This window comes from Melospiza melodia, chromosome 19 (assembly GCF_035770615.1).
Source record: "Melospiza melodia melodia isolate bMelMel2 chromosome 19, bMelMel2.pri, whole genome shotgun sequence".
Classification (NCBI taxonomy): Eukaryota; Metazoa; Chordata; class Aves; order Passeriformes; family Passerellidae; genus Melospiza; species Melospiza melodia.
Window position 1 is genome coordinate 7022854 of NC_086212.1, and position 25688 is coordinate 7048541.

Genomic DNA, 25688 nt, shown 5'->3' on the forward strand with positions numbered 1-25688 from the left:
ACAGTTTTATACTGCTCATGTAATTTATTTTAAATGGCTTTCCACACAGGAAGTCCTTCAAAGTAGTGTTTCCTAAGGCCATATTCACAATACCAGAAGAAATGAGTGTATTTAAAACCTTCAGCTTTGCACTTTGAGAGGGTCTTCCCTACCCACAAGCTCTTCATTAGCTAAATCACTGCAGCACTTCTTCCTATAAAAACATGCACAAAGGGGAACAACAACCATCACAGAGCTGCCAGCAGGTTATTCAGGGGATGCTCAGATCAGCTTGCACTGCAGCAGAGCCTGCAGAGGCAGGACAGGAGCAGGAAGGACAGTCCTGCCACCAGAGCAGGTGACAGCACGGAGCTGTGCACACGCAAGAGCAGCCATGCATCAGCGGCTCTCATCCACATGCCCTTTAAAACAGAAACAAAAAACCTCCCTCTGACAGTTTTCTATGCCTTGCTGGGAAGGCAGCACCAAGGCAAGATTGTTGGGGAAGATGAAACGGGAAAACCTTATAAATATGACTGTCTGGCAAAAGGTTTTGAGAATATAGAAACTATAAGCGAGATTGAAATGAAAGCAAGCTTTGAGATACCTCAGTTACTGAACAATTGGAAAACAATGGTGTGGCCAGCTGAAGGTGATCCCCTTTTGATGGAACAACACCCTCTGCCTGCAGACAGGCCCAAGGCTCAGAGCAGACCCCACAGCTTGGCAGAAGGGGCCCAAAGAGGAATTTTTAGGGTTTAAAATGTAACACAGTATGCTAATGTAGTGATTCTTATAGGCTGTATGTAAATGCTGTAGGATTTGTATATTGTACTAGATTGGTTAGTGAGAATCAGAATATTCAGCACAGAAGAAGATTTATTGTATTGTAACGGGAACCTCGCTCTCTTATGCTTTTACTCTCTCATCCTCTCACCCTCTCTCCCCCTCTCCTCTCTCAGCCTGCTCTGAGCTGTGTCTGGCAGCTCCCAGCAGGGCCCTGTCCCCAGGCCCTTTGCAATAAACCCCAACTTCCAGCCCTGGCTGCAGAGATCTCTGCTCTCCATTCCCACTGTCCTAACCCGCAATGCTCCTACACAAGATCATGGCTCTAATTTGATTAAATGCCAGGTCACAGGTGATGCTTTTCCTTGAGTCCCAGTAAAAGGTTTTGGAACACACACTTACCTGTCACATTGTTGCATTATGGAGATTTCCTTGATGATTTCTTGCAGGTCAGATTCCACAGGAACTTGTTTAATTGCAACAACTTGACCCGTTTCTTTATGGATGGCTTTGAATACACTGCCATAAGAACTGGAAAACAGAACGTGAAAACAAATACTGAATATAGTAATGTTTTAAAAATATAAATGTTATTGTTTTGCTTTTTGTGAGTGTAACCATCAGGTAAAACATTAACTATCCTTTTATTAAAAATATTTTGTATTTTAATGTAAATAATCAGCCCACTAGCTTTTAAACACTGTAATAGAAATAAATCAGCAAACAGACAGTGAGGAAAGAGCACACCATCATTAAACTGAGCATAGCTTTGGAATGGCCTTTCACACAAATTCAACACCTAAAAAGTCTCTTTTTCCAGCATAGAGTACAAGCTGAGCATCAGCAAGAACTACAGCTCTGGTCAGAGAGGCTTGCTTGTTCCTGTCAGATATTATCACTCTTATTTCCAGCTTCTTTACTTACAGCAGCCAGGCAGATTTACAACTCAGTCATTTCAAACTGCTCCGGGCAGTGAACATGTCACTCCTGGAGTGTTCCCATGCTGCTCAGCCTCACCAAAGGGCACAGCATCAAAAGTTCACTTCCACCAGGCAGATTTTCCTCAAGATGTACCAGGGATGAGCTACAAAATCTTTGAGTTCCCATAGTGCTCCACCAACTCCAGGCTGGGATTTTTCACAACCTTTTAAACTCCCTACTGCTGACCCATAACCTGCTATTTAGATTAAGCTCCTGGGAATCAAATTCTTTATTCTGTTATTAACCAAACAATGTCACTATGTCAGTAGTTACCTTTCAGAAACAGGACTATGACAAAAGTGAAACATCAGAACACTCCTCTGTTACACAGATGTGTTTTCCTAGGGAAATATACATTGGGCCCACTGGAACACAACACATACCCTTCTCCAAGCTTCTCCAGGACATCAAATACTTCTTCAGGCTGTTTGGTTAAACTGTCTTCATCTAACTTCTTCAGCTGCCTGTATGGGTAAAGAGAGAGAAATTATTACATTTAATTTTAAGACAGTTTGGGCTCTGCTGAAACAGAAGAATAAATACCACCACTTAAACATACAAAAGGTTTGGCATGAAGTAAATTGACTATGAAGTAAGTTTATTTCACCTGATGAGAAGACCCAATATTATTAGTATCCAATAGCAAAAAAGGACTGGGAATTACAAAGAATAGAATGTGAGCAGGCACACAAATCCACAACTCCTCTTGGCAGAAATCAGTTTCAGGATCTATATGCTGGTGGTCACATCTCAGCATGGCACAGTCTTGAAGCCATTGAACATACTTGCTGAATTTCAATATCTGGAATCGAAGGATACCTACCAAAAAAAGGGAACATCATCTCTCCTGATGTTTAGAGTATGTGTGGAATACATTTGCTGGCAGGCAGGAGGCAATACTGCTCTCACCTGCACATTTTTAACATCAGAACTTCAGATCTTAACTTCATGGGCCTGAACATTTACTAGGAAGATTCTATCAGGAAAAAGGAAACTGCATCTGACTCTCAGGATCTTGATGCCATCCCTCTTAAAGTAATGCTAATAAGTGTCAGCTGAAATAATTTCTAGGAATAAAAACCTGCCATGTGCTGTGGTTCTTCTCGTGGCCCCCCTTTCTCCCAGAACAGCTTTTAGGGAGATGCCGTACACAAAGCAACACGAAGCTCAATCACATTTGTTTGAGTCTGCACTGGAGAGCTGTTCACCAAACCTCCTGAAACAGCTAAGGACTACATAACAAAAAGGTCTGAAAACAGTATTTTATTGTCAGTGGTAAGAGTATCCAACAGCCCACAAACAAGTGCTCTTTCATTTTCACATGAACTAAAAAAATCTGAAACAACAACAAACAAAAACCAGCCAACAAAACCCCCTACAAACTCCCTAAATCAGCTCATTTGAGTTTTTCAAACACAGAAACTTAAAAGAGTCAGAGTTTTTAGCACTGACTGGTGTTTAAAGTAAAACACGTGTGGTTGCCTGCAACCGCGAATTGCTCCTGGAAGCTCTTACAGCTGCTGCTAAAGATCAGGACTCCAGTCGCAGGGATATTAATTTTTATACTAAATATGTAACTTTTTAACCCAATTTCTTCAGAAATAGAATGAAAAACCATTCATTGACCCCTGGCTATTATGTTTATGTACAAAAGCCACAAGGGAGGAGCAGCTCACGCATGGAGCACATACAATGGCTTCCTGAAGCAGAGGAAACATTATATAGAAGCAGACTCAGGAAGTGGTGAAATACTGAAAGTAGCTGCTGGCTTCCCTGCTCAGATAAGCATTAAACAGAATTTACTTGTCCCTGTGAAAATGGAGAGGGAAGAAGCTGTGGGAAAAGGGGAAAAGCAAGTAACACATGCACCAGAAAACACATAAGACACCATTTCCAAGGAGCCCAAAATGTGGTGATGCAAGAGGCAGACCCTTCTTGTTTAAGTTGAGGCCTAAATTCTACTAGCATAAAAGGAAAAAAAAAAAAGACTTCATATACCCAAACACAACAATCAGACAACTACTGTGCTTGCAGGAAACAGCGTAATTTCTACTACAGTCCAGGAGCCCAATTACTTTGCATTGTCCTGCTCCACCGAGTGCACTCACTGCTGTCTGACACACACTGCCTTTCTCCTGGATGTTTATACCACACAGACGGAACAGCAACACAAACCCAACCTCACCTCTGTTGTTATTCAGATCTAATCTTAATCACCTGCCCCATAAGCAATTATAGAATAAAACCAAGCTTGTTTTGTTTTTTAACAGAACATACATCACTGTTTAACCAAAGGGGCCAATGCCACTGGGGAGCAGCGCCAGCCGCTTCCTTTGTTCGCTGCCGGAGCGTCCCCGGGTCCCAGCTGCGAGGCACTGATAGGATTCGGACACTGACACTTCATCCCAGCTCTGCCCCGCAGCCCGGCCCGGTCTGCCAGCCCGAGATACGGACTCACGGCTTCGTGTGGGGGTCGCCCCGAAACCCCCGAGGGTCCGGGCTCGGTGTGCTCGGTGTGCTCGCTGTGCCCGGTGTGCTCGCTGTGCCCGGTGTGCCTGGCGTGATTGCTGTGCCCGGTGCGCCCGGTGGGCTCAGTGTGCCAGCCAGGCACCGGTGTACCCGGTGTGCTTGGTATGCCCGGTGTGCTTGGTGTCCCCGGTGTGCTCGCTGTGCCTGGTTTGCCCAGTTTGCCCGGCACGCCCGGTGTCCTGTGTGTACCCGGTGAGCCCGGTGTGCTCGCTGTGCCCGGGCACGAAGGGAAGGCGGTAGTGCCAGGGCTGGGCACCGCTCCCGGACACGGCACCGGGGGCACAGACCCGCACAAAACTCACCCAAGGAGAGACGCGACAGGAGAACAAGTGACCGGGGCAGTGTCACCCCACGGGTACGGGCCAGCACAGCTCGTACAGCCGCGGCAGCCGGCGGGAGCTCCCGCAGCAGCGCGGGCAGCGCCTTCTCCCCAGCGTTCCGGTTTCAGCCGTTTTCCCGCACCTGAGTGCGGGGCTGTCCCAGCAGGGACCTGCCCGGTGCCAGGGGCTGCTGCCCACGGCCCCGCGGCTCCGGAGAACCGAGGGGGCCGGAGCTCGGCGCGCCCGCAGCCCCGCTCCCGGCCCCGCACCGCCAGCGAGGGGGTGACACGGGCCGGAGCATCCCCGCTCCCGGCAGGGACACACCCCGCGCTTACCGGCGCGGGTTCCGCAGCTGCACCGTCTCCATGGCGGTCTGTCGGCGAGCCGCTCCGTCCCTCACTGCTCCATGGCACGGCTCGGCCGCCGCTTCCGCCCGCTGCCGGATGCCAGCGGGGAGCGCCCTCCCCGGCTCCGGCGGCAGGGGCGCGGCTTCCCGGGCGCGGCGGCGGCGGCGCGATGGCCGCGTCCCCCGGCTCCCCCGGTGCGCTGCGCCGGGCCGGCAACGAGGAGTTCCGCCGCGGGCAGTACGGCCCGGCCGCCGAGCTCTACTCGCGGGCGCTAGCGCAGCTGGAAGCCGCAGGTAGGGTAGGGCACGGCCCGGGGCGGGCGAGCGGGCGGGCGAGCGGGGGCACCCTTCTGAATGGCGTGTGCCCCGCGCAGGGGATGCCAGCGCCGAGGAGCGCAGCGTGCTGCTGGCCAACCGCGCCGCCTGCCACCTCAAGGACGGTGCCTGCAGCCTCTGCGTGGCCGACTGTACCAGGTGAGTGAGCGGCGGGGCCGCGGGGAGCGCTGAGCCGGTGCTCTCGGGGCGGGCGGAGAGCGGCGCGGCCCCGGGCGCCTGGCTCACGGCGCTCTCCGCTCCGCCGCAGCGCCCTGGAGCTGGTCCCGTTCGGGATCAAGCCCCTCCTGCGGCGGGCAGCGGCGTACGAGGCGCTGGAGAGGTACTCGCTGGCCTATGTGGACTACAAGACGGCGCTGCAGGTGGACTGCTCCGTGCAGGCGGCGCACGATGGAGTCAACAGGTGAGGAACGGTGCCCGGTGCCCGCAGCTGGTGCTGCTGTTCCAGCCGTGCTCATTCCTGCTGCCCTGGCAGGACCAAGCTGGGTCCCAGGCACATGGGTCCCTGGCTGTGCTCCCTCTGCCTGCTGGTGCCTTTCGGGGTGCTGGTCGAGGTCTGGGAATCATTGCTGTGGGACTGTTTTTGCTCTGCTCGGTGCCTGGTTTAAAGGAAATAATGAACTAAAGTTCAGTGCCCTATCCTTTAAGCCTCTCTGTGTTTACAGGCTGCTATAGTCCTGCTCTCTTTCTGGTGCCCTCTGCTTGCCAGACCAAGGAGTGAAATGCATGGCTCTTGCTCACCTGACCAGTCACAGCCCCAGCCCATGTCCTGTTGTGTTTTTAGCCCTGCTGGTGTGAAGAGAATCTTTTTGCAAATGTCCTGTCTATAGAACAAACCTAGAGATGCATGTAAAGAAATCAGAGAGATGCTGTTCTTAATGCACAAGCCAGGTTAAAAGTGACCTGGCTGGTACTGCATGGCCCAGCCAGGGTGACTGGGAGCTGTCTCTTCCAGGATGACTAAAGCCCTGCTGGAGAAGGATGGTGTGAACTGGCGTCAGAAGCTGCCACCAATCCCCACAGTGCCTGTTTCTGCCCAGACGAGGTGGAGCGCTCCTTCTGCCCAGGCCCCTGGGGCAAACACTCCTCCTGCAGCTGCACCACAGGGAGAAGGAGGTGGGAATGTGCCCTTGGGCTGGGCAGAGAGCCCTGGAGTCCCAAGGGTGATGAACAAGACAGCTGCCACACCTGCTTGGTGTGTCTGCAGCCAGGGCTGAGGCCTGGAGAAGCCCAGGCCTGGTTCTGCCGCAGCCTTTTCAGTTGATTCTGGTTTCTTTGCTGTCTGTGTGTCTTGCCTCTGGTATGGGGATATTTGTTTTCTGTGAGGCTGTGGTATTCCTGTTGGTTTTATAGAGTTCTGTATCCTTTCACACCATTTCCAGACAAGACTGCTGCTGGCATGGAAAGAGCTAGAGTGCTTAAGGAAGAAGGAAATGAATTAGTGAAGAAAGGAAACCATAAAAAAGCAGTAGAGAAGTACACTGAGAGTTTAAAGCTCAACAAGGAATGTGCAACTTACACCAACAGGTACTGTTCAGCTCTTTGCCCAACTATTTCTTGGACCTGTATAAAAACCACCATGACACTTCCTGGCAGATCTATTTAATATTTGCTCCCAAACTAATGAATAAAACAAAACCACCCCCTCAGGTTCACCCCAAGTGCAGCCTCCCCTGCAGTGTAACATTCTTTGATCAGGTAGTACAGAACCCCCTGGAGACACTCCCCTCTGGGCTGCCAGGGCATTTCTGCCTTGACTGCTTTGTCTGACAGGACTAGGGTATGTTGAGTGGTCTCTCCTCTCCTAAAAACCTCAAACTGCTGTTCTTAAACACTCAAAGTACTTGTAAGGCAGTTGCAGCAGGCAGAGCAGGTGCTGCACTGGCAGAGGCAGGAACCTGCATCCTCCAAGTGCAAGCACACTTTGTCTTTATGGCAGGTTGCTCTAAACATCTTCCTTTTTGTTTCTTTGAAAACCAATTCCTTTTTTCCCTCCCTGTAAATGAAACAAACTTGAGCTCCAGAATAAGATGGCACAACACACGAGGATGGTTTTGGAGGCCAGCTCTGTGGTGCCCTGGCAGCAGCTCTGTCGTGGCTCTGGATGCTGCCAGAGGTCTCTGAGCAGGTGTGTGTGTGTTGCAGAGGTCTCTGAGCAGGTGTGTGTGTGTGTTGTAGAGCTCTCTGTTACCTGAGCCTGAAGCAATACAAGGAAGCAGCACAGGACTGCACTGAAGCTCTCAAGTTGGATCCTAAGAATGTCAAGGCACTCTACAGGCGTGCTCAAGCACTTAAAGAGCTGAAGGTAAGTCAGTTGTTTCTGCAGGGCTTTAGGCTAGGACTTGATGGCTGTTGGTGCATGATCAGAGCCAGAGATACCCTTTAGGGCTTGTTCCTGTGCTAGAGAACCTCTGCCATCAGACCTTTAAGGACTAAGAGTCAGGCATCACACTTTGCTGTTTGAATCTCATGAGTTTGTCAGCATTAGGTCCTATTTCTTGAGATACTGAAGGCGACTGCTTTTCACAGAATCACAGATTGTGCTGAGTTAGAAAGGGCCCACTGGGACTTTTGAGTCCAGCTCCTCACCCTGCACAACACCACCCCCAGCAATGATACCCTGAGTGTTGTGCAAACACTTCTTGGGCTCTGTCAGGCTTGGTGCTGTGACCACATCCCTGGGGAGCCTGGTCCATTGCCCACCCACCCTCTGGCTGAAAACCTTTTCCTAATACACAACCCAGAGCTCCCCTGACACAACTTCAGGCCATTCCCACAGATCCTGTCCCTGGTCCCCACAGACACCAGGGTTGTGTTGAGCTTCATCTTTTTGTCTCACGAGGAATGCAGGAGTCTGTACTGGAGTACACATTGCCTTGGTGTTGGACTCAGAATGCACTTGAGTGATGAAATTATCATTTCAGCCCTCGTTTGAACATGTTTTAGAATAGCTACATCAATGCCAGTGCTTGAGCAGTCACAGAGAGGGAGTCACAGGCTTGACTGTGCTGTCTTTGCCTCTGTTGCTGGGCAGTAGTTCTGCCTTAGACTTTTTTAATGCACTACCCCTTCTGTCACGGATGTATTTTGTGAAAAATCCTTTCAATAGGATTTTTCTCCTGAGAGAAGCTGAGAGGCCTCAGAAATGAAATATCAACAAGAATTATCTGCTGTGGAATGCAACAGGTGCATCTTTGATTGGTCTCATGTGGTTGTTTCTAATTAATGGTCAATCACAGTCCAGCTATCTTGGACTCTTTGGTCAGTCACAAGATTTTATTATCATTCCTTTCTATTCCTTGCTAGCCTTCTGATGAAATCCTTTCTTCTATTCTTTTAGTATAGTTTTAATATATAATTTTCTTTTAATATATATAATAAAATAATAAATCAGCCTTCTGAAACATGGAGTCAAGATTCTCATCTCTTCCCATGTCAGAGTTGCCTGCAAATTCAACACCCCTTCACTTTCTAGGATTTCATATTAATGAAATAAAATATATATGAAATAAATTATTAATGAAATAAAAATATAAAATATTCTCTTTCTAGGATTACAAATCAAGTATTGCTGACATCAAGAGCTTGTTGAAAACTGAACCAAAGAACACAGCTGCATTGAGATTACTGCAAGAACTGAACAGAGCCTAGGGTAACCAAGCAACCAGGAAAGCTTGCTTTTCCACTGCAGAGAAAAGCTTTCTCCCTTCTGCTGTTGATACAGGGACCAGTCAATGCAGGATTGGTGTTAAATCTATCTATCTTCCAGTGCTGCTGAGATCTGAGAGGTTCTGTACCAGCACAACGATTGCTAAGACATAATCTGTATCAAACTCTATTCAGCTGGCTCTGTGATCATGCATAGCTTTAGTGCCCCTCCCCAAGAGGCATTTAGGTTCATTTTCCTGGTTGAAGTCAACTTGCCTCTAACTATATTGGCCTCAGGGACTCTTTACATGTTGGCTAAGATGCACAGGAGTGGCTGTTCCTGTCTGAAGAGCTACAAGCAGAGGGGTTTTAGTCCTTATTCAGGTGACAGTTTTGCTGCATTTGTGCTGCTATTACTGAAAGAAAGTGGCTGCAAGAACTGCTGTAGTTGCCAGAGCACCACATACCCTTCTTGTGGCAGGGGCACAGTTGCTGCACAGGGCCAAGCTTGTTGCCTCTCCCCCCTTGATGCCTGCTGGCCCTCAGCTGGGTTCTGCTGCTTTGTGTGGCTGGGCAGATGTTTACAGTAGCAGCTTTCTTGAATTATTCTGCACATTTAAGAGAACAGCAGCAAGTTCAGCCTGCCTTGTTACACTGTGCACTATTCTTTCAGATTCTGGGTGCTTGGGGATTTTGCAATGGTTTTTTTTGTCTTGTGTTTTTTGTAAAGAAAAAACAAAACAAAAAAAAAACACTTTAGCTCCTCTGTGCCTTTTGGAGCAGTTGCTATGGGGTGTTACAGGGAGGAAAATACACAGTAACACCCTAGCTGAGGTTTGGCTTACTACTTCAATGCATGTTTAAATTTCTCCTCATCTGATATTGATGGCACTGATTTTAAATGGTAGATAAAGAGATACTTGGAGTTACTTTGTGAACTGTTAAAACCTGTTCTCATTAAAGCCATGTTTATTTTCACTCTAGGACTGTGTTTTTTGTGATGGATGGAATAGGGGAAGGGAAACACTTGTTTAACCATTTCATCCTGTCCCCTCTGTTTGGCAGAGGACTTCAGGCACTGTACGGGGCTTTGCTCTTTCAGACAGTGACCTCAGCTCATAGTTGCTATTAAAGTTAAGAGTTCAGAGAGCCAGAAAGCCCCAGGGACACTGGGGCTGGGAAAGGCACGCCAAGGAGAGCACAGCACTGCATCAGGGTTTCCAACCATTGCTCAGCCTTGCACTCTGCCTCAGCTAGTAAGATGCTGGCCAATGCTGACCTGATCCAACTCATAATACAGAATAATAAGATTAGATAATAAGCTAGCCCTTGGTCAGGGTTCAAAAATATTTGTTTCCCACCTTGCCTCTGCCAGCAGTGTTTCAGGCAGGTACCCCACTGAATTGAATTTTGAGAGCAATTGAATAGAGAGCAATCCCTCTAATGCCATTGAAGACAAAGACCTCTTACCTTAGCCTGACATTAAACAGCTTTTTACTGTTCCCAGGGCTGTACTCCATCAGCTGTGATGTGCCAGTGCTTGGAACAAGTCCTCCCTGAGGGGCACAGATTGCTCCATTCACTCCATTCCTGCTTCTAAGCATGGCAGCTCCATTGATCCCACAGCCAGCCCTTGCCCAGGCTGTTGGGGCAGCTGTGATGGATTCCAGGGTGGGAAAGCACACAGCAGAGAAGCACTAGGAGTGGGAGTCCAGGAGTAGGACTGGCTTCACCAACTGAGAGCTCTCCTTTTGGCAGCCCTGCTGGTCCCTGGCTGGCAGACACCTGCACTGCTCAACAGCAGCTCACTGCAGCACCCTTAAGCAGCAGCAGTCACCATCCCTTTCCCCTCAAAACTGCAGGTTTCCTATGCTTGATACCAAAGATTTCCCCAGCAACAGCAGCAGTGAGACACCACTGCAAGCTCAGGGTCATTTCTGCTCCTGCTGAGGGGCTGCTGTCTGTGCCAACACTGCCCAGGTAGGCAAAGGTAATGCTGGCCACAGGGACACAGAGAGGGTTTGTGACAGGGACTCACCTTCACCTGCCCCTCCCAGACACAGCAGCTGCTCCAGACTCATTTGCATTGCTGCCTCAACTCCCTAAAGCCTCAGACTGCAGCCAAGGAGCTACTCTGAATCATTTCTGTATCATCTAGATCTAAGTGCCAGCTTCATCTTTTCTGATCATCATTTTAAAAACCTCTTGTCCTTGTTCACATCCTTTCAGAGGCTATTCTGATATCCTCATGTTCCTGGGCCCCACCTCTGGTTTTAAGGAAGGCTCACCCAGCACAGCCATCTGGCACTGTGGGTGGTGTCACAGGCACACCTGGAGTGCCCTGGTACACCTGAAAAAGGCTGCAGCCAAGCTAAACAACAGCAGAATGAAGTTTACCTGTACAGCTCCATTCCAGCTCTCCTTTTGTGCATTACACTCCTGCAAATACATGCTTTTCCTCTAGACACCAAGCAGAAAAGCTTCCAGCCCCCGACACTTAGAGAAATAACAAATCAGGGTCCTGTATATTAAATGAATTAAAGTCCTTTATAAACATCTCACTGAGGAGATGATATCTAAACAGTGAACAGTTCAGGCTGAGGCATCCACTAAGAGGAAAATAAATATTTAAGGACATCAGAGGAAGAACTGGTGAAATGAAGGTGAGAAAAAGGAATGATGAAAAGCCCCAGTGAAGAATCCCAGTGGAGCAGAGCAGAGCAGACACCATGCAGAAGCAAATGTGTAAGTGGCTCTATTAAAATGCTGGAAGGAAAACAAGAGGTAGGAGGGGTGACTCAGCAGGGAGCTGAAGGGAGAGTATGATACAGCACAGAAGGGAGATTGAGACAGCAAAAGCAGCAGAAGCTGCACAGAAAGCAGGTGGGTGGTGCTGGTGGAGGTGTGCTCCTGCAGTCAAGTGAGGTCAGTGCATCACCAGCCTCAAGTGCTGAGCAGTCTCCAGGGACTGAGATTCCTTTCCTGACTAGGGAGAGCAGAGCATTAAGGCCAGGGTAAAGACAGCAGTAACAGGTCCCAGCTGCCCCTGCAAGCAGGAGGTGTCCTTGTTGGACACAATGCAGTCATGAATGCTTGCAGGCTCTGCAGCGACTCCTGGGAACCTCTGCTCAGAGACACACATTGGAAATGCAGCTTTTGATTTACAGCTGCTACAACACCTCAAAAAGCTGATCTTGTGCAGCACAGACACACAGACCCTGGGGTGAGCAGCAGGAGACACTGGAGGCCATTGCTGCAGGTCTACAAGGTTCATTACTGGAGGAGAACAGCAGCAATCCATCCTGTTTTGCTTAAATCCATCCTCCTAGGGAATCAGAAAGGATTAGAGGAGCCTATTGGTTGGCAATTTGATAATGTAATGCTCTATGTCCCTTCTGCCAGCTCTCCAGACTGACACCACACCAGCACCACCAACTTCAATCCCTCATTGCTGCAGCCTGAGTCCATCCTTCCACCTGGGAGAAGCAAAGCCTTGGCTGTCTCCCTGCCAAGGGAACTAACCCATTTATGGATGGGGGTGGAAGTATCAGCTTTTATTGGTGTCAGCTACATGGACAAATAAAACTACAGAACCCAATAAATTCACTAAAATGATGATTCATCAGCACTCATCATTTTCTGGGCAGCTGCCCCAGGCTGGGTTCCACACCACATTTCACAAGGTGTTTTCAGTGGTGAGAAGACATTTAATGTGAGGATTTTTACAGGTGCAGGAGGAGGCAATTCTACAGGGGTTACAATACACACAAACAATAGGATGGGGCCTGTGAGGACAAGCCAGGGTCACTGTATGGGCATGATTCCAACAGCATGGTGGGGTTCCTGCTCCTGTTCTTCAACAGCCACATTCTCAGGGCTTGCTCTCAGTCCCATAGCCTGCAAGAAACAGACAACCCACACATGTAATTTTCAACCGCTAAAGGAAGAGTTTCATTCAGAAAACATGAAATTCACCTGAACTTGGATTAACACTGTTACTTTGATATCCTAAATCCAGAAGATATTCCAGATATCTTCAAAGGGGTACATACAGTCTGAATTGCTTTGTTAGCGTGTCTATCCCAGCCTCAGCAGCAGGGCCTGTTCCCTGATGAAGTACACAAAGAATGTTTTATAGGGTATCTACAAAAAAAAGAAAAAAAAAAAAAAAAACACAACACTGGGAACCCCCAGGAAAGATTGTACTAGCCTCCACTAGACCTACAGAAAAGCAAGGACCTTCCTTATATTCCTTTCTGGTAGCAGAGTCATTGTCCCCATCAACATAGAAACAACCAGCACAGGTCTCTGTGGTACAGCTAAATCCAGAAAATAGAGGACGCAATTTAAGAAATGGAATATTACAGTCAAACACACTGACACTGCTCATTAAACCTTGCTTGGGCTGGATGAGAAGCCCAATCCCCAATCCCAGAGTGATAAACCAGAGGCTCTGAGCACAGCAGGGCCCAGCACCCACCTGGATCAGGGCAGGAAGGCCCCAGCAGGGCCCTTGTGGGCTGTCTCAGTGCTCTGGTGTGCCTGGAGAACCGTCACGGCTTCCTCGATCTGCCAACAGAGCACAAGGGGGAGGAGTGGAGCTGCTCCAGTGCAAAACTGCATCCGGAGCTCAACACTGCAGGTCCCCACAGACCCGCTCTCAAAAGGAAAAGCACTCAAATAACTACAAAATCCCGCTCCTTCTGCAGGAGACTGATCAGCACAAAGAACTTTTCTGTCTCTTACCAAAGGAAATTCTGAGGCATCTCTCCTTTATTATCAAGTCAGAACTTGCTAGACGCAAGTCAGATTTCACAGGTAAAGCTACACCTGACACCACCCAGCAGAGCCCAGGCGCCTCGAAAATACAGCAGTGGAGGAGTGAAAGCAGCTCCTGTCTCCAAGGAGCAACAAAAAGATGCAGTCAACTTGCTCCAACTACTTTGATGGGAACCAAACCTAAATATTGACCAGAATTAAGAGGGACACTCAAGAAATACTGCAGAGAGGCAGCAGTTTGCCTGGTTTCTATTCTGAGGAAAGAGCTGCTTCCATGTAGAGATACCACCCTGCTTCTCCCCTCTTGCTTCCTAGCCACCTCCAAACCACCCTCAAGCTTGGTCTGTGTTTCAGGGAGCTGCTTCCAGCTTGTCCTTTTGCTGAGGGCAGGCAGACATCCAGGCACTGGGTGTGGTGACATCAACCTGGGGCTCCTTTTTCACTTGGAAACAAAACCAGCAGCTGCTTGCTCCTCCCACAGGGATCAATGTGCTGGGCTGTGCTCCCCTCCCTTGCAGCAGCAGGAAACCAGCCCTTTGGAGAGGGATTTGTCTGGGCACGGGGTCTGGCCTACCTTGGAGTGCAGGGAGTCTGGGGACTCCAGGAGCAGCAGCAGCTCGGAGTTGTCAATCTCCAGCAGCATCCCAGTGATCTTGCCAGCCAGAGAGGGGTGCATCACATGGATCAGAGGGTAGAGGCGCTCGCCTGCTCCAAACAGCAGCCAGGGCATGAGAAACATGCAGGTCCCCAGCATTTTAACCCACTGCAAGCCCTCCTCAGCCTAACTGGGACACAAGGGTGGTGATGGTGGTGGGAAAACCACTGCTCACAGGCAGAGCTGCTCCACCATGTCTCAGCCACGGGAAGCTGCTGGGTGAAGTCAGCAGCAGGCACCTACAGTGGGCACGGGGCAGTGGAGCTGGGCACTCCTGCCCACCCCTGCACAGTTTCTGCAGGAGCAGTTTCCTCCTGGGAACAAAGAGCTGGTCTGTTGTAGTCGTGATATTTTCTGACAAAATCTTTTCTTTAGGATTTTTCCTCCTGAGAAGCTGAGAGGCCTCAGGAACAAAATGTAAACAATGGTTATCTGCTGCTGTGGAATGCAACAGGGGCATCTGTGATTGGTCTCATGTGGTTGTTTCTAATTAATGGCAAATCACAGTCCAGTCTGGTCAGTCACAAGCTTTTGTAATCACTCCTTTTCTATTCTTGGCCAGCCTTCTGATGAAATCCTTTCTATTCTTTTAGTATAGTTTTAATATAATATATATAATAAAATAATAAATCTGCCTTCTGAAACATGGAGACAGATTCTCATCTCTTCTCTCATCCTAAGACCCCTGAGAACACCACAGTCTGTGACCTGCTGTGCTTTGGCCAGGCCAAGTGATGCTGTCCCACACCAGGGCACTGCCTGTGGGCACCACACAACACCTGAAACCCAAGGCCTGTGTGGCACAGCTGATCTTAAACCCATGGCCACCAGGCCGTTCATCAGTGCAGGATGGCTCAGAGCTCAGGGTAACTGGAAATGCCCTGGCATGGCCTGGCAGCACAGGCAGGCTGGATGGAGCTCTGCCTCTCTGCAAAGCTTCACCAGACACTTCTCACTGTCAGGCAGCTCACGTAGACAGGGAGTGGCTTTATTGTTCCCATCCACTTCCAACACAGACTGAATTTATTATTATTTTTCTTTAAGCAGCATAATATCAGAGCAATCCCACACAGCCTTACAGCTTCTCCCAGCAGTTAATTCTGCCCTGGTGCATGCAAGCCCATGTGCCCCCAGGGCCCTGCAGCTGGACATGCTCCAGCAGAACAGCCTGGCACCCACCTATCATTTGCTTCTGCTCCTGAGGGGGGGCTGCTGCAAGCAAGGATGCTGTCAGTGGCTCCTGCCCCTGGACATGCACAGCAGGTTCTCCCAGCTGGGGGGAAAAACAGGGAAGAACAGCAATCAAAGGCTGGAAGGGATGTGAGTTACTTGAATTGCAGGAATGGTGCTCAATACCAGCCACAACGGGCATTGCAGCCTTCCAAGATGCATTGTCAGTTTGCATTCAAACAGCAGCTTGCAGAAAAGCTGGAATCAAGCATTGGAGCTGTGTGGCTGCTGGATCCACAGCCCCACTCACAGAGCATGGAGATCCCTGGGCTCAGCAGTCACATTATCCCAGAGCAGTAATGTCACATTTTGGTGACACTTACCTGTGGGGCCACCATGGGTGGCATGCGCCCCATGGGCTGCATGTTCCTGGCAGAGGAGGAGTACTTGTACTGCTGGGCTCCCCGTGGCAGGGCAGACGAGGAGGGCACCCGGGTGCTCACTGTCTGTGTCCCGATGTTGGCTGCAGTGGGGACAAGAACATTTGTGAGGAGGGGTCCTTAAGTGCGTGCCTGTGCCAAGGAGGCTGAAGCCACAAGGACAGTGTGCTTGTTTGGAGGGCCTGAAAAGTCCTACGTGGGCTCAAAGCAGCCCCCAGGTGAAAGGCAGCTTCCCCAGGACAGGCAGGCACTGCTGCCCTTGGGGTGGGGTGCTCTGGTGTTGTGCAGGGGGCAGGAGAGCTGGCAAAGGCACCCACAGCTCGTCAGCCCTCCAGCAGAAACCCATCAGCAGCCAGAGAAGGGGGACAGCACTGGGCAGGGTGGGCTGTGAGACCCTTGTCTGCCTGCCCATCTTGAAGGGAGGTGAAGGCAGAGAAATGAGAGGACAATGACAAAAGGAGAAGGGACAAGACACAGACAGCCCTCCTAGTCCCAGTGCTCACTTCAGCAATTAGACACTCAGTGTCTAAAATCCCATGAAGATGGGAAGGCTGTAGGCAGTCACTGCCCCAGATGGTGTGTGTGGAGGGGACACTCCAAGACCCAGGGCCAGCCTCAGCACAGCCAGGCACTGGGGGTGCCAGCAAGGCCTGGTTCTCAGCTCCAAACCCCTCTAACATCAGGCTTGGCACTGACAGCAGTTCAGCCTGTGAGATCCCTTCCTGCACCCCAAAGATCCTTTCCCACCCTCTGCTTTTGTCCAGGCACTAAGCCCAGGGGCTGTGGCTGCATCACCATCTGCTTTAAGGATCGTATTCAAGGTATAGCCACCAACAAGACCAATCCGCACATCAGAAACCTGCCCCATTACCTCAAAGATCCCAACCTTCCCCAAAAGTTACATACTTAGCTCCTACAGACACTGCTCCAACTCCATCCCACCACGAGCAACCCCACAAACCAATCCATCCTATTGGGGACCTGAGCTCACAGTAAGCACCCCTGCCACCCTGGTGATACCACAGGGGTCCTTCCCCCACTCACCCACTCTCTGGGCCTGGGGGGGCACTCGGGGCACCTGGGTGGAGGCCTGTCTGGTGGTGCTGATGTTGGACAGCAGGCGCCGGGGCGGCACCGCAGCCCTCAGGATGGGGGTGGCTTCAGGGTACACTGCTGCAGAGACAGAGAAACACACAGTGAAGCTGCTGGGTAGCAGAGGCATGGAAGGAGACATGGGGAGAGTGGCTGTGGCTGGGGACAGCTCAGGAGCACCTCACCTCTGGTGTCCCTACCAACATCTCACCTCCCGGTGCCCATCACCGTGACCCTGCACCGAATCCTGCACGCTTTCCCAAGATAAACCCTCATGGTTACACACTCCCTGCTGCTTTTAAAGCCCCTCAGTCCCTGTCTGAGCCCAGCTGGTGCCAAGAGCCCCCAGGGAGAGGCAGGCAGACTCACAGGGAGGCCGGGAGGGCTGTGCACTCCAGCGAGTGGCAGGGCGGACTGGGACAACAGGGCTGGGGCCATAGAAGGCAGCTCTGGTTTGTGGCTGGAGAAGAAGAACACATCCAACGTGACTGGGGAGCTGAGCTGAGCCAGAACTAACCCAGAGCCTCTTGGTGGCTGCTGCACACAGACAGACAAGCCAAAACCATGCTCTGCAGGCTGCCAGAGCACTTTAAAGACCGACCTCCAGCCCTGCTGTCAGCATGCCCTCCAGCAGCTCTGTTTTATGCCTCCTCAGAAGCTTCTGCCCCTCTGTAACCCTTCTCCCTTGCTCTCCATGCTTCCCTCCCACCAAACTCCTCCTGCTTTCCTTCCCTAGCAGTAACTGTGAAATCCCCAGCCCATTTCTGCAGCACCAGCACCCCCACCCAGGCAGATCCCACTGGCTCCACAGGGTGTGCCTGTCACAGACATCTTTTATGGAAAATCCTTTCCTTAGGATTTTTCCTCCTGAGAAGCTGAGACACCTCAGGAACAAAATGTAAGCAATGGTTATCTGCTGCTGTGGAATGCAACAGGTGCATCTGTGATTGGTCTCATGTGGTTGTTTCTAATTCATGGCCAATCACAGTGAGCTAGCTCAGACTCTCTGTCTGAGCCACAAGCTTTTGTTATCATTCTTTCTTCTATTCTTAGCCAGCCTTCTGATGAAACCTTTTCTTCTATTATCTTAGTATTGTTTTAATATAATATATATAATAAAATAATAAATCAAGCCTTCTGAAACATGGAGTCAGATCCTCATCTGTTCCCTCTTCCTCAGACCCCTGTGAACACTGTCACAGTGTGCCCAGATCAGCACAAGCCAAGCTCTGCTCCTCAGTCCCCTCCAGGACACATTTGGGTCCCCGTGCAAAGCTGGCACTGGGGAGCATGACTCACCTGAGGCATGGGGGGCAGGAAGTACCCCTGGGGGGTCTGGAAAGAGCCCAGGAGAGGGCCAGGCAGGGCCCTCATGGTGGCCAGCCTCTGCATGTACTGGTTGGTGAGGATGGCTTTGCGCTCCTCCTTCCGCTGCGCCAGCGCCACGTAGAGAGGCTTGGTGCTGACAATGCGCCCGTTCATCTCCGTCACCGCCTTGGTGGCCTCCTCTGGGGACGAAAAACATACAAACCCAAAGCCTTTGCTGCGGCCGCCCTCTGTCATCACCTAAAACAGGAGCAGAACGAGACAGCTCAGTCCACAGATCGCTGCAGCATCCACAGAACAGCGTGGGGTGTTTGTGTGTGTGTGTGTGTGTGAGATCCAGCCACAGGCACCCCATTTCAGCCCCCACACCCAGGGTAGGATGGATGGGACTGCACCTCTCCCACAAACAGGTTTCTCTGGGGAAGGGCAGGATTTGCTCAAGCAGTAGGTTTGGGAAATGAAGGTGGCAGAGTCTGGACCAGCCTGGGATCGGGAGCCTGTGATCATCTGGGGGTAATCTGTGCCTCAGCCTCACAGGGCTCATGGGCCAGAAACGCTCTGGTACTGAATGCTGCAGCCAGCAAGGGATGGGGATCAGTGGGAGTCTGTGCTCTGACAAGGGCCAGGCAGCATCTGTCCCTGGCAGGTTAAAGGTAGCTGACTTTAAAGTCAGACCATCCCTTACATGTTGCCTTCCAGAGAATCCTGACACCAGTGCCAGTGAAAAGAGTGACACGTCCATGGTGTTCCAAAACGCCAGACATCAGCATGTCACCCCCTGTCCTGAGAGAGGTGGCCTGTGGGTCATTTTCATTGTACCAGTGTCACAGAGCAGTTGGGCAATATTCAGAATGTTGCAGCTGTAAGGTCCCATACCTGGCACCTCACCAGGGCTGGGGTAATTCAACAAAGCTACCAAATATTTGCCCCTCAGGACAGTGTGAAGTGAAGCAGTATGCCCCTTACATCTGGCTTGAGATCCAAGCCATTAGCAGGGAAGCAAAATTCAACAGGATAATAACCCCCACCCATCCCCAGGGGCTGAGTGCACTGGTTTACTGACCCCAGGAGCTCCAGTCCCTCACCTTGGCACTGGTGATGGTGCCATAGGGGGAGAACTCCTTCCTCAGCCTCTCGTCATCTATCCCATCATCCAAGTTCTTCACATACAGGTTGACCCCCTGCACAGAGGTGAAAATAAAGCAGCTCGGCATACCAAAATTTACAGCAGTTTGTCACACTGGATGCTCATTTCAGCAGCAGCTCAGCTGAAGGGTGGGACATCTCACAGAGACATGGAGAGGGGCCAGAATTGTGGATAAACTCTACTCAAAATACAAACACCCCAAGTGAAGAGGGCACCCACACCATCACTGGGAACCTGCTGAACCTCACGAAGCTGTCTCATTTCCAGACTAATATTTCTGGAAATTGGCAGACCCATATGTTCACCTCTCAACATCATCCTGGGTTTAAATCTCTCCTCTTTCCTGATGTTGCTTCCCAGGCCATTCCCAGGCAGTGACTGACCCCTCATTGCAGGAGGTGCCCACCATGCTGATGTGCTCTGGAGAGCTCTGTGCAGTCCCAAGCTGAGAGTGCCCCTGCTGCAGGCCTGCAGGATGGAGCCCCCTGCTCTCCCTTACCTGGTACCTGTTCACCCTCTCTTGCTTCATCTGCTCGAATTTCCTCTTGAGCTCGCTCTGGCGCTCCAGCCGCTTCTGGGCGCGGCCCACGTACAGCACGCGCCCGTTGAGCTCCTGCCCGTTCATGTCAGCCACGGCCTGCCGGGGAGGGAAGGGTCTCAGACAGTGGGGAGCCCCTGGCCACAGCTCTGCTCTCACCCACCACCCCAGGGCAGCCCCAGCACGAGCACAGAGCTGATCCCCCTGCCAGATCCTGCCCATCCAGGTACCCAGTGCCAGCTCCCAGACAGGCACAAAGCTGGTGAGGTGAGGACATCACCAGGTGACAGTCCCAGGAGAGAGAAGGGCAGTGAGGAGCCTCTTGCCTTCTGGGCTTCCTCGTGCTTCTCAAAGTTGACGAACCCAAAGCCCTTTGAGCGGCCGCTGCTGTCCATCATGACCTTGACACTCAAGGTCTTTCCTGCAGCAGGGAAGGAAAGCACAGTCTGAGTGGTGCCCAGTGAGGGGGTGCTCCCAGTGTGCAGAACTGTGCTGGGAACCCCCATGGGAGACCAGCCCAGCGAGGACACTGGGCAGCCAGGGCAGCTGGAGGAGCCCAGCAGGACAGACAGCTGGATCCCCGTGAGGCAGGGACAGCAGGCTGTGTGGTTTGGTGAGGGTTATACCTCCAACCCAGGCTGCTGCTCTCATTGCCCTGGGCCCCTCAGCCAATGCAGGGAGTTCCTTTGGCTAGAAAATCTCATCTCCTTTACATATGAGCACGGATTGGGTTCATTTGAAGGATAACCACAAGTTACTTGGGATGACACTGACCAAGTATGGCCTGTGGATTGGCACAACACCAAAACCCATCACAAGAGGCATCCTCTAGCAGTGGACTAAGCTGAAAAACTGATTTTTTTTTTAATTCAGACTCCACAATTCTTATTCCCAGGGTTCCTGTAACCTCACAGTATGCAATAACAAGACAACTTAAAAAAAACCATCCAAGAAAAAAAAAACATACTTTTTTCAAGACAGTACCAAGTACAAGTTGTCCTCTGTCACAACAGGGAAGCACATGTAACATCCTGACAAGTGAAGTGACTGCAGTTTTTTTGTGTGGGGGATGTTTAAACAAGTCACATCTCACAAGAAAAGGGGCTGCTATTCCAGCCAAGCACTCCCCGCACTTCCTTTTAGGCTGCCCCAACTCCAGTTTATCAGACATGAGGCTATTTCAACAACTGCACTCACCAAACTTGGAGAATATTTCCCTCAGTCTGTCATCATCCATGTCATCCCCAAAGTTTTTGATGTAGACATTGGTGAATTCTATTGCCCTGGCCCCAACCTCTGCCTCGCGCTCTTTGCGGGATTTGAAATGTCCAACAAACCTGTGGGAAGGAAGGAAGGGCCTCAAACCCTGCACGTCCCCTGCAGAGGGAAGATGGACTCAGGCACATCTGTCACAGCAGAGCACAAGAGAGATCCAATCACCTCAGGCCATGCTTTGCTCAACCACAGACTCACCATGAGTTTCACATACAGCTCCGTCAGCATGTCCCACTCTGGTGTGCATGTACCCAAACTCCCCATTGCCACTGCCAAAAGTAGGGATTTGTCACCCCAGGAGACATCAAAAGGCTTCAAAGGATGCCACCACCACAAAAGACCCCAAAGGGCACCACCAAGTGCCAGCTCTGTTCCTCCAAAGTGATCTCCAACACGCTGGGCAGCCCTTGCCTCTGTGGGATGTAGAGTGAGGTGATGCAATGCAAAAAGAGAGAGGAACGACAAAACCTCTTCCTGTCCAGATTATCTGATGGCAACAGCCAAGATCAGGGACCAGCTCCACTTTGTGGGCACTCATTACATCTCCTCAGCAATAAAACCCAGCCTGGGGCTGGACTCCTTCCCCACCATCTGGGAGCAGCTCCAAACCACTATCACACTTCCCCCAGCACACACCACAAGTGACTTACTGTCCCAGAGAGCTGCCATGCCCAGCAGGGATGGAAAAGGGAAGAACACAGAGCAGCAGGAAGGGGATGCCTGATAGTGCCAGAGAAAGGAGTCTGGGCTCTGCACTTGGCTCTGCTCCTCCCTTGCCTTGGTCCACTTACACCTTCCTGTCATTGAGCAACATCCCATTCATGGTCTCAATGGCCCGAGTTGCTGCCTCATGCGTCTCAAAGTGGACAAAGCCATAGCCACGGGATCCATTTTCATCACAAACCACCTGCAAACACAGCAGAGGGGCAAAGGAAAGAGACAGACACTGTGTTTCTCCATGTTTGTACATGAGTACATCATAGGAAAACCCAGCTCCATTTTCTAGGGGCATTTTCCCTCCCTGACATCCTGCTCCCACTGCAGCTGAGCTCTTTTGGGATGTTGGCAGCAGGTCAGGGAGGTGGGCAATCCCAGGACCACATCCATGCTGCTTTATATGGTATCCAGGAACTTGTGGCTCCCCAAGACCCACTGGTGCACTGAGCTGGAGCAGAATGGCACATAACATCCCTGTGCAGGGACTGGGGGAAAAGCCCCCATTCTGAGGGGGAACATAGCAAAGCCTTTCGGCTTCAAAGCAGCTGGGAATTTAATAGAGATGTTGTGGGAAGTGAAATGAGAAAGGGAATTCCAGCTGGCTGGAGCATGCTTCCAGGGCTGGGGCAGCTCTGCAGCAAGTCCTCTCCTGCAGGGCACACCTACCTTGCATGACAGGATGTTTCCAAAGGTAGAGAATGTGTCATACAGGGCTTTGTTATCAATGGAGTCATCCAGGTTCTTGATGAAGATGTTTCCAACCCCTGATTTCCTGAGCCCGGGGTCTCGTTGGGACCACATGATGCGGATGGGCCGGCCTTTGATCACCTCGAAGTTCATGGTGTCCAGGGCTCGCTCAGCTGGCAAAGGAGGGGGAGGAGAGGGGAGTAACACACACAGATCTGCCTCACACTCTGCAGCAGCTGAGCCGGGCACAGGAACGGGGACAGGGGCTTGTTAACATAAATGGGACAGGCAGCTCTGCTCCCCACCCCTCCAGCCACACCACTCCTTGACTAATTACTTCTTTTCTCTCCAAAGGCACGCCTGACTACCAAGGATCAGCCATTTCACAACAAGCTCCAGTCTGGCAGATGCCCAGCTAATTTACCCAGTAAGGATTTTGGTCTCTAGGGCAACTGAATCAACACCTTCCCATCATTACAGCCTCACTTCAGCGTGGAACACCTTCCAATTACAGCACTGTGTCATGGCAATGCCTGCCAGGGGAGCGGCCTCACTTTACACTGTGAGCCAGTGGGCAGCTGGGCACCCCAGGGGAGGGGCAGAAGGGGTTTTGGTGCCCTTCTCTGATGGAGTAGAAGGAGGGAGGCCACTCCTGCAAGTAACCTTCAACCCCTCACTACAGCCCAACAGTTGCATCCTTTCCCAGATACTGAGAAGAGATGGAAGCAGGATGGGTCACCATCAGAGAGAAGGCTGGGGTTAGTTAGAACCAAGCCCCAAGAGCAATGCAGCCACTCAGACAGCAGCTCCCCCCTCTCCCAAGGCCCACCCAAGTCCCTGCTGTGAGGCAGCTCCTCAGAGCTGCATGAAGAACCTACCATCCACAGGCTGCTGGAAGTTGATGTAGGCGTAGCCCAGCGAGCGGCGCGTGGCCACGTCCCGGCACACCCGGATGGACATGATGGGCCCAGCAGGGGAGAACTTCTCATACAGCATGGCTTCAGTCACATCTGGGTGCAGGTCTCCCACGTAGAGAGAGGCTAAGGGATAGCCAGGGCCACTGGCATTCATGGTCACCCACAGAGCTCAGCTGCAGGAGGAGACAGACCCGAGGCTGCAGGGCACAGGTTTCAGATTGCCTGTGCAATCACAGACCCACACTGGGGCTGGCCCGATTGCAGCAACATAAGTCAAAGCAATGCCCTTCCCTTCCCACCAGCAGCACTAGGATCAGGAATGCCCCAAGGAAGCTGCAATATCAAATGTCTTTCCAGGACATAACAATTTTGGTGCAAAAATTGAGCTGGAGTGGTGTGCACCTCACTGCCCTTGCACACCCCGGAAGGAAGCAGAGGGACACACTACACACACAGAGATTTGCTCCTTAAAACACTCAAACCCCAAGAGGAACAAAATGGAGTTTAATTTCTCAGAAGATAAACAGCCCTTCTCCACTAGAGACTTTCATTTTAACTCCTTAATGGCTCCCTCCAGCTGGGGCAGACCCGAGGACTGGGGGTTTGTATTGATGGCCAGGGAGCAGAAATGCAGCCCACTGCTCCCTGCAGACACCTCCATCTCTAACAAGGCAGACACAGGGTTTTAGCCATCCCTTCCTAGTTTCTCAGCCTGTTGACTACTGTTTCCATAGCAGGCAAATTGATGCTCAGTCTCTGCCTGGTTTCAGTTGAGTATAAAGTTCTGTGTGAAGACAACAGTCAGTTCTTGAGACCCCCAGGCTAGGAACACAAAAATGGAAGTCTTGCCCCAAAAGCGTATACATCCACCCTTGGGGCTCTTACCTTAAAGCTCAAAACTCCTGAGACACTTGTTTAGACACCTATAGATACCCAAAATTAATACGCATATATAGGAGAGGTGCATCGAGCAATCCCCCAGCCAAAGGCAGATCCCCACGGTGGAGCCGCGCACCGGCTCCGTGACACAGCCCCGCTCCTCGCACCGCCCTGAGACCCCCCCCAAAACCAAACCCAGGGTAACAGAGCAGCCCCAGCGCCCCTCTGGAACCAGCGGGGCACGGAGGGAAGGGAGCTCAAACGGGGAGGAGGCGGCCGGAGCGGCGATGCGGGGAGCGGCCGGGCGGAGGCGGCACAGCCCCGCCGGGAGCCCCGGGCAGCGCACAGCGCCGGGAGGAGCGGGGCTCACCCTGCCCGAGCTCCCCGCCCCGGAGAAACGGCCCCGGCGGCGGAGCTGGGCGCTGGGAGCCGGCCCCGCACTCACAGCGAGCGATCAGCGGTACCAGCCCCGCACTCACAGCGAGCGCCCGCCGGTACCAGCCCCGCACTCACAGCGAGCGATCAGCGGTACCAGCCCCGCACTCACAGCGAGCGCCCGCCAAGGCAGCACGGCTCCGTTGCCGGTACCAGCCCCGCACTCACAGCGAGCGCCCGCCGGTACCAGCCCCGCACTCACAGCGAGCGATCAGCGGTACCAGCCCCGCACTCACAGCGAGCGATCAGCGGTACCAGCCCCGCACTCACAGCGAGCGCCCGCCGAGGCAGCACGGCTCCGTTGCCGGTACCAGCCCCGCACTCACAGCGAGCACCCGCCGGTACCAGCCCCGCACTCACAGCGAGCGCCCGCCGAGGCAGCACCGCTCCGCTGCCGGTACCAGCCCCGCACTCACACCGAGCGCCCGCCGAGGCAGCACCGCTCCACCGCGGCTGCCGGCACCGGGCGCTTCTTCCGCGGCGGCCCCGGGGGCGGGACGGGACCCCCGCCCACCGCCCCACCCCGGCCAGGTGCGGAGCGGACACCCCGCGGGCAGGGCAGGGCAGGGCAGGGGCGGCTCCCGCGGGGCTGACGGCTCCGGGGTTCGGCAGGTGCAATGCAGCTCCTCATCTTTGCGAGTCGCAGCTCCTGCGCATCGCCTGCCTTCCCAAAGGGGAATTGAGCTGCGTGTCACCCTGGAACGCTGAC

At 52.0% G+C, this 25688-nt stretch overlaps 3 protein-coding genes across 4 annotated transcripts in view; 1 reads left to right on the forward strand and 2 right to left on the reverse strand.

Annotated features, from left to right (window-relative positions):
* Nucleotides 1-5019, reverse strand: part of STK4 (serine/threonine kinase 4) — a 48763-nt gene extending 43744 nt beyond the window's left edge. For both annotated transcript variants that reach the window (XM_063172228.1, XM_063172227.1), the window contains exons 1-3: nucleotides 4931-5019; nucleotides 2130-2210; nucleotides 1168-1296 (exon numbers count right to left, since the gene is read on the reverse strand). In XM_063172228.1, coding sequence (XP_063028298.1) covers nucleotides 1168-1296; nucleotides 2130-2210; nucleotides 4931-4962 — 242 coding nt within the window. In that variant the 5' untranslated portion in view covers nucleotides 4963-5019. The remainder of the gene's footprint in view (nucleotides 1-1167; nucleotides 1297-2129; nucleotides 2211-4930) is intronic.
* Nucleotides 5020-5111: 92 nt separating this feature from the next.
* TOMM34 (translocase of outer mitochondrial membrane 34) lies at nucleotides 5112-9905 on the forward strand. The gene is made up of 7 exons (XM_063172229.1): nucleotides 5112-5235; nucleotides 5316-5415; nucleotides 5525-5677; nucleotides 6230-6390; nucleotides 6657-6801; nucleotides 7453-7579; nucleotides 8827-9905. Exons 1-7 carry the CDS (start codon nucleotides 5112-5114, stop codon nucleotides 8923-8925), a joined length of 909 nt encoding a protein of 302 aa, XP_063028299.1. The 3' UTR covers nucleotides 8926-9905.
* A 2563-nt stretch (nucleotides 9906-12468) lies between these two features.
* Nucleotides 12469-25340, reverse strand: PABPC1L (poly(A) binding protein cytoplasmic 1 like). The gene is made up of 16 exons (XM_063171985.1): nucleotides 25306-25340; nucleotides 23627-23838; nucleotides 22728-22921; nucleotides 22136-22251; nucleotides 21267-21406; nucleotides 20396-20490; nucleotides 20031-20168; nucleotides 19470-19565; nucleotides 18358-18624; nucleotides 17428-17518; nucleotides 17011-17139; nucleotides 15910-16049; nucleotides 15536-15629; nucleotides 14276-14406; nucleotides 13403-13491; nucleotides 12469-12819 (listed from the first exon to the last, which is right to left on the reverse strand). The coding sequence occupies exons 2-15, from the start codon at nucleotides 23817-23819 to the stop codon at nucleotides 13408-13410; spliced, it is 1908 nt and encodes a 635-aa protein (XP_063028055.1). The 5' UTR covers nucleotides 23820-23838; nucleotides 25306-25340; the 3' UTR covers nucleotides 12469-12819; nucleotides 13403-13407.
* Nucleotides 25341-25688: the final 348 nt, after the last annotated feature.

Coding starts and splice junctions, on each gene's coding strand:
- PABPC1L (XM_063171985.1), bottom strand. CDS start 23,819: ATGAATGCCAGTGGCCCTGGCTATCCCTTAGCCTCTCTCTACGTGGGA. Junction 15,630..15,909: donor CACCCATGGTGGCCCCACAG/GTAAGTGTCACC, acceptor TTTTCCCCCCAG/CTGGGAGAACCTGCTGTGCA. Junction 14,407..15,535: donor GGAGCAGAAGCAAATGATAG/GTGGGTGCCAGG, acceptor TGTTTGGAGCAG/GCGAGCGCCTCTACCCTCTG.
- TOMM34 (XM_063172229.1), top strand. CDS start 5,112: ATGGCCGCGTCCCCCGGCTCCCCCGGTGCGCTGCGCCGGGCCGGCAAC. Junction 5,416..5,524: donor TGCGTGGCCGACTGTACCAG/GTGAGTGAGCGG, acceptor GCTCCGCCGCAG/CGCCCTGGAGCTGGTCCCGT. Junction 6,391..6,656: donor TGCACCACAGGGAGAAGGAG/GTGGGAATGTGC, acceptor CACCATTTCCAG/ACAAGACTGCTGCTGGCATG.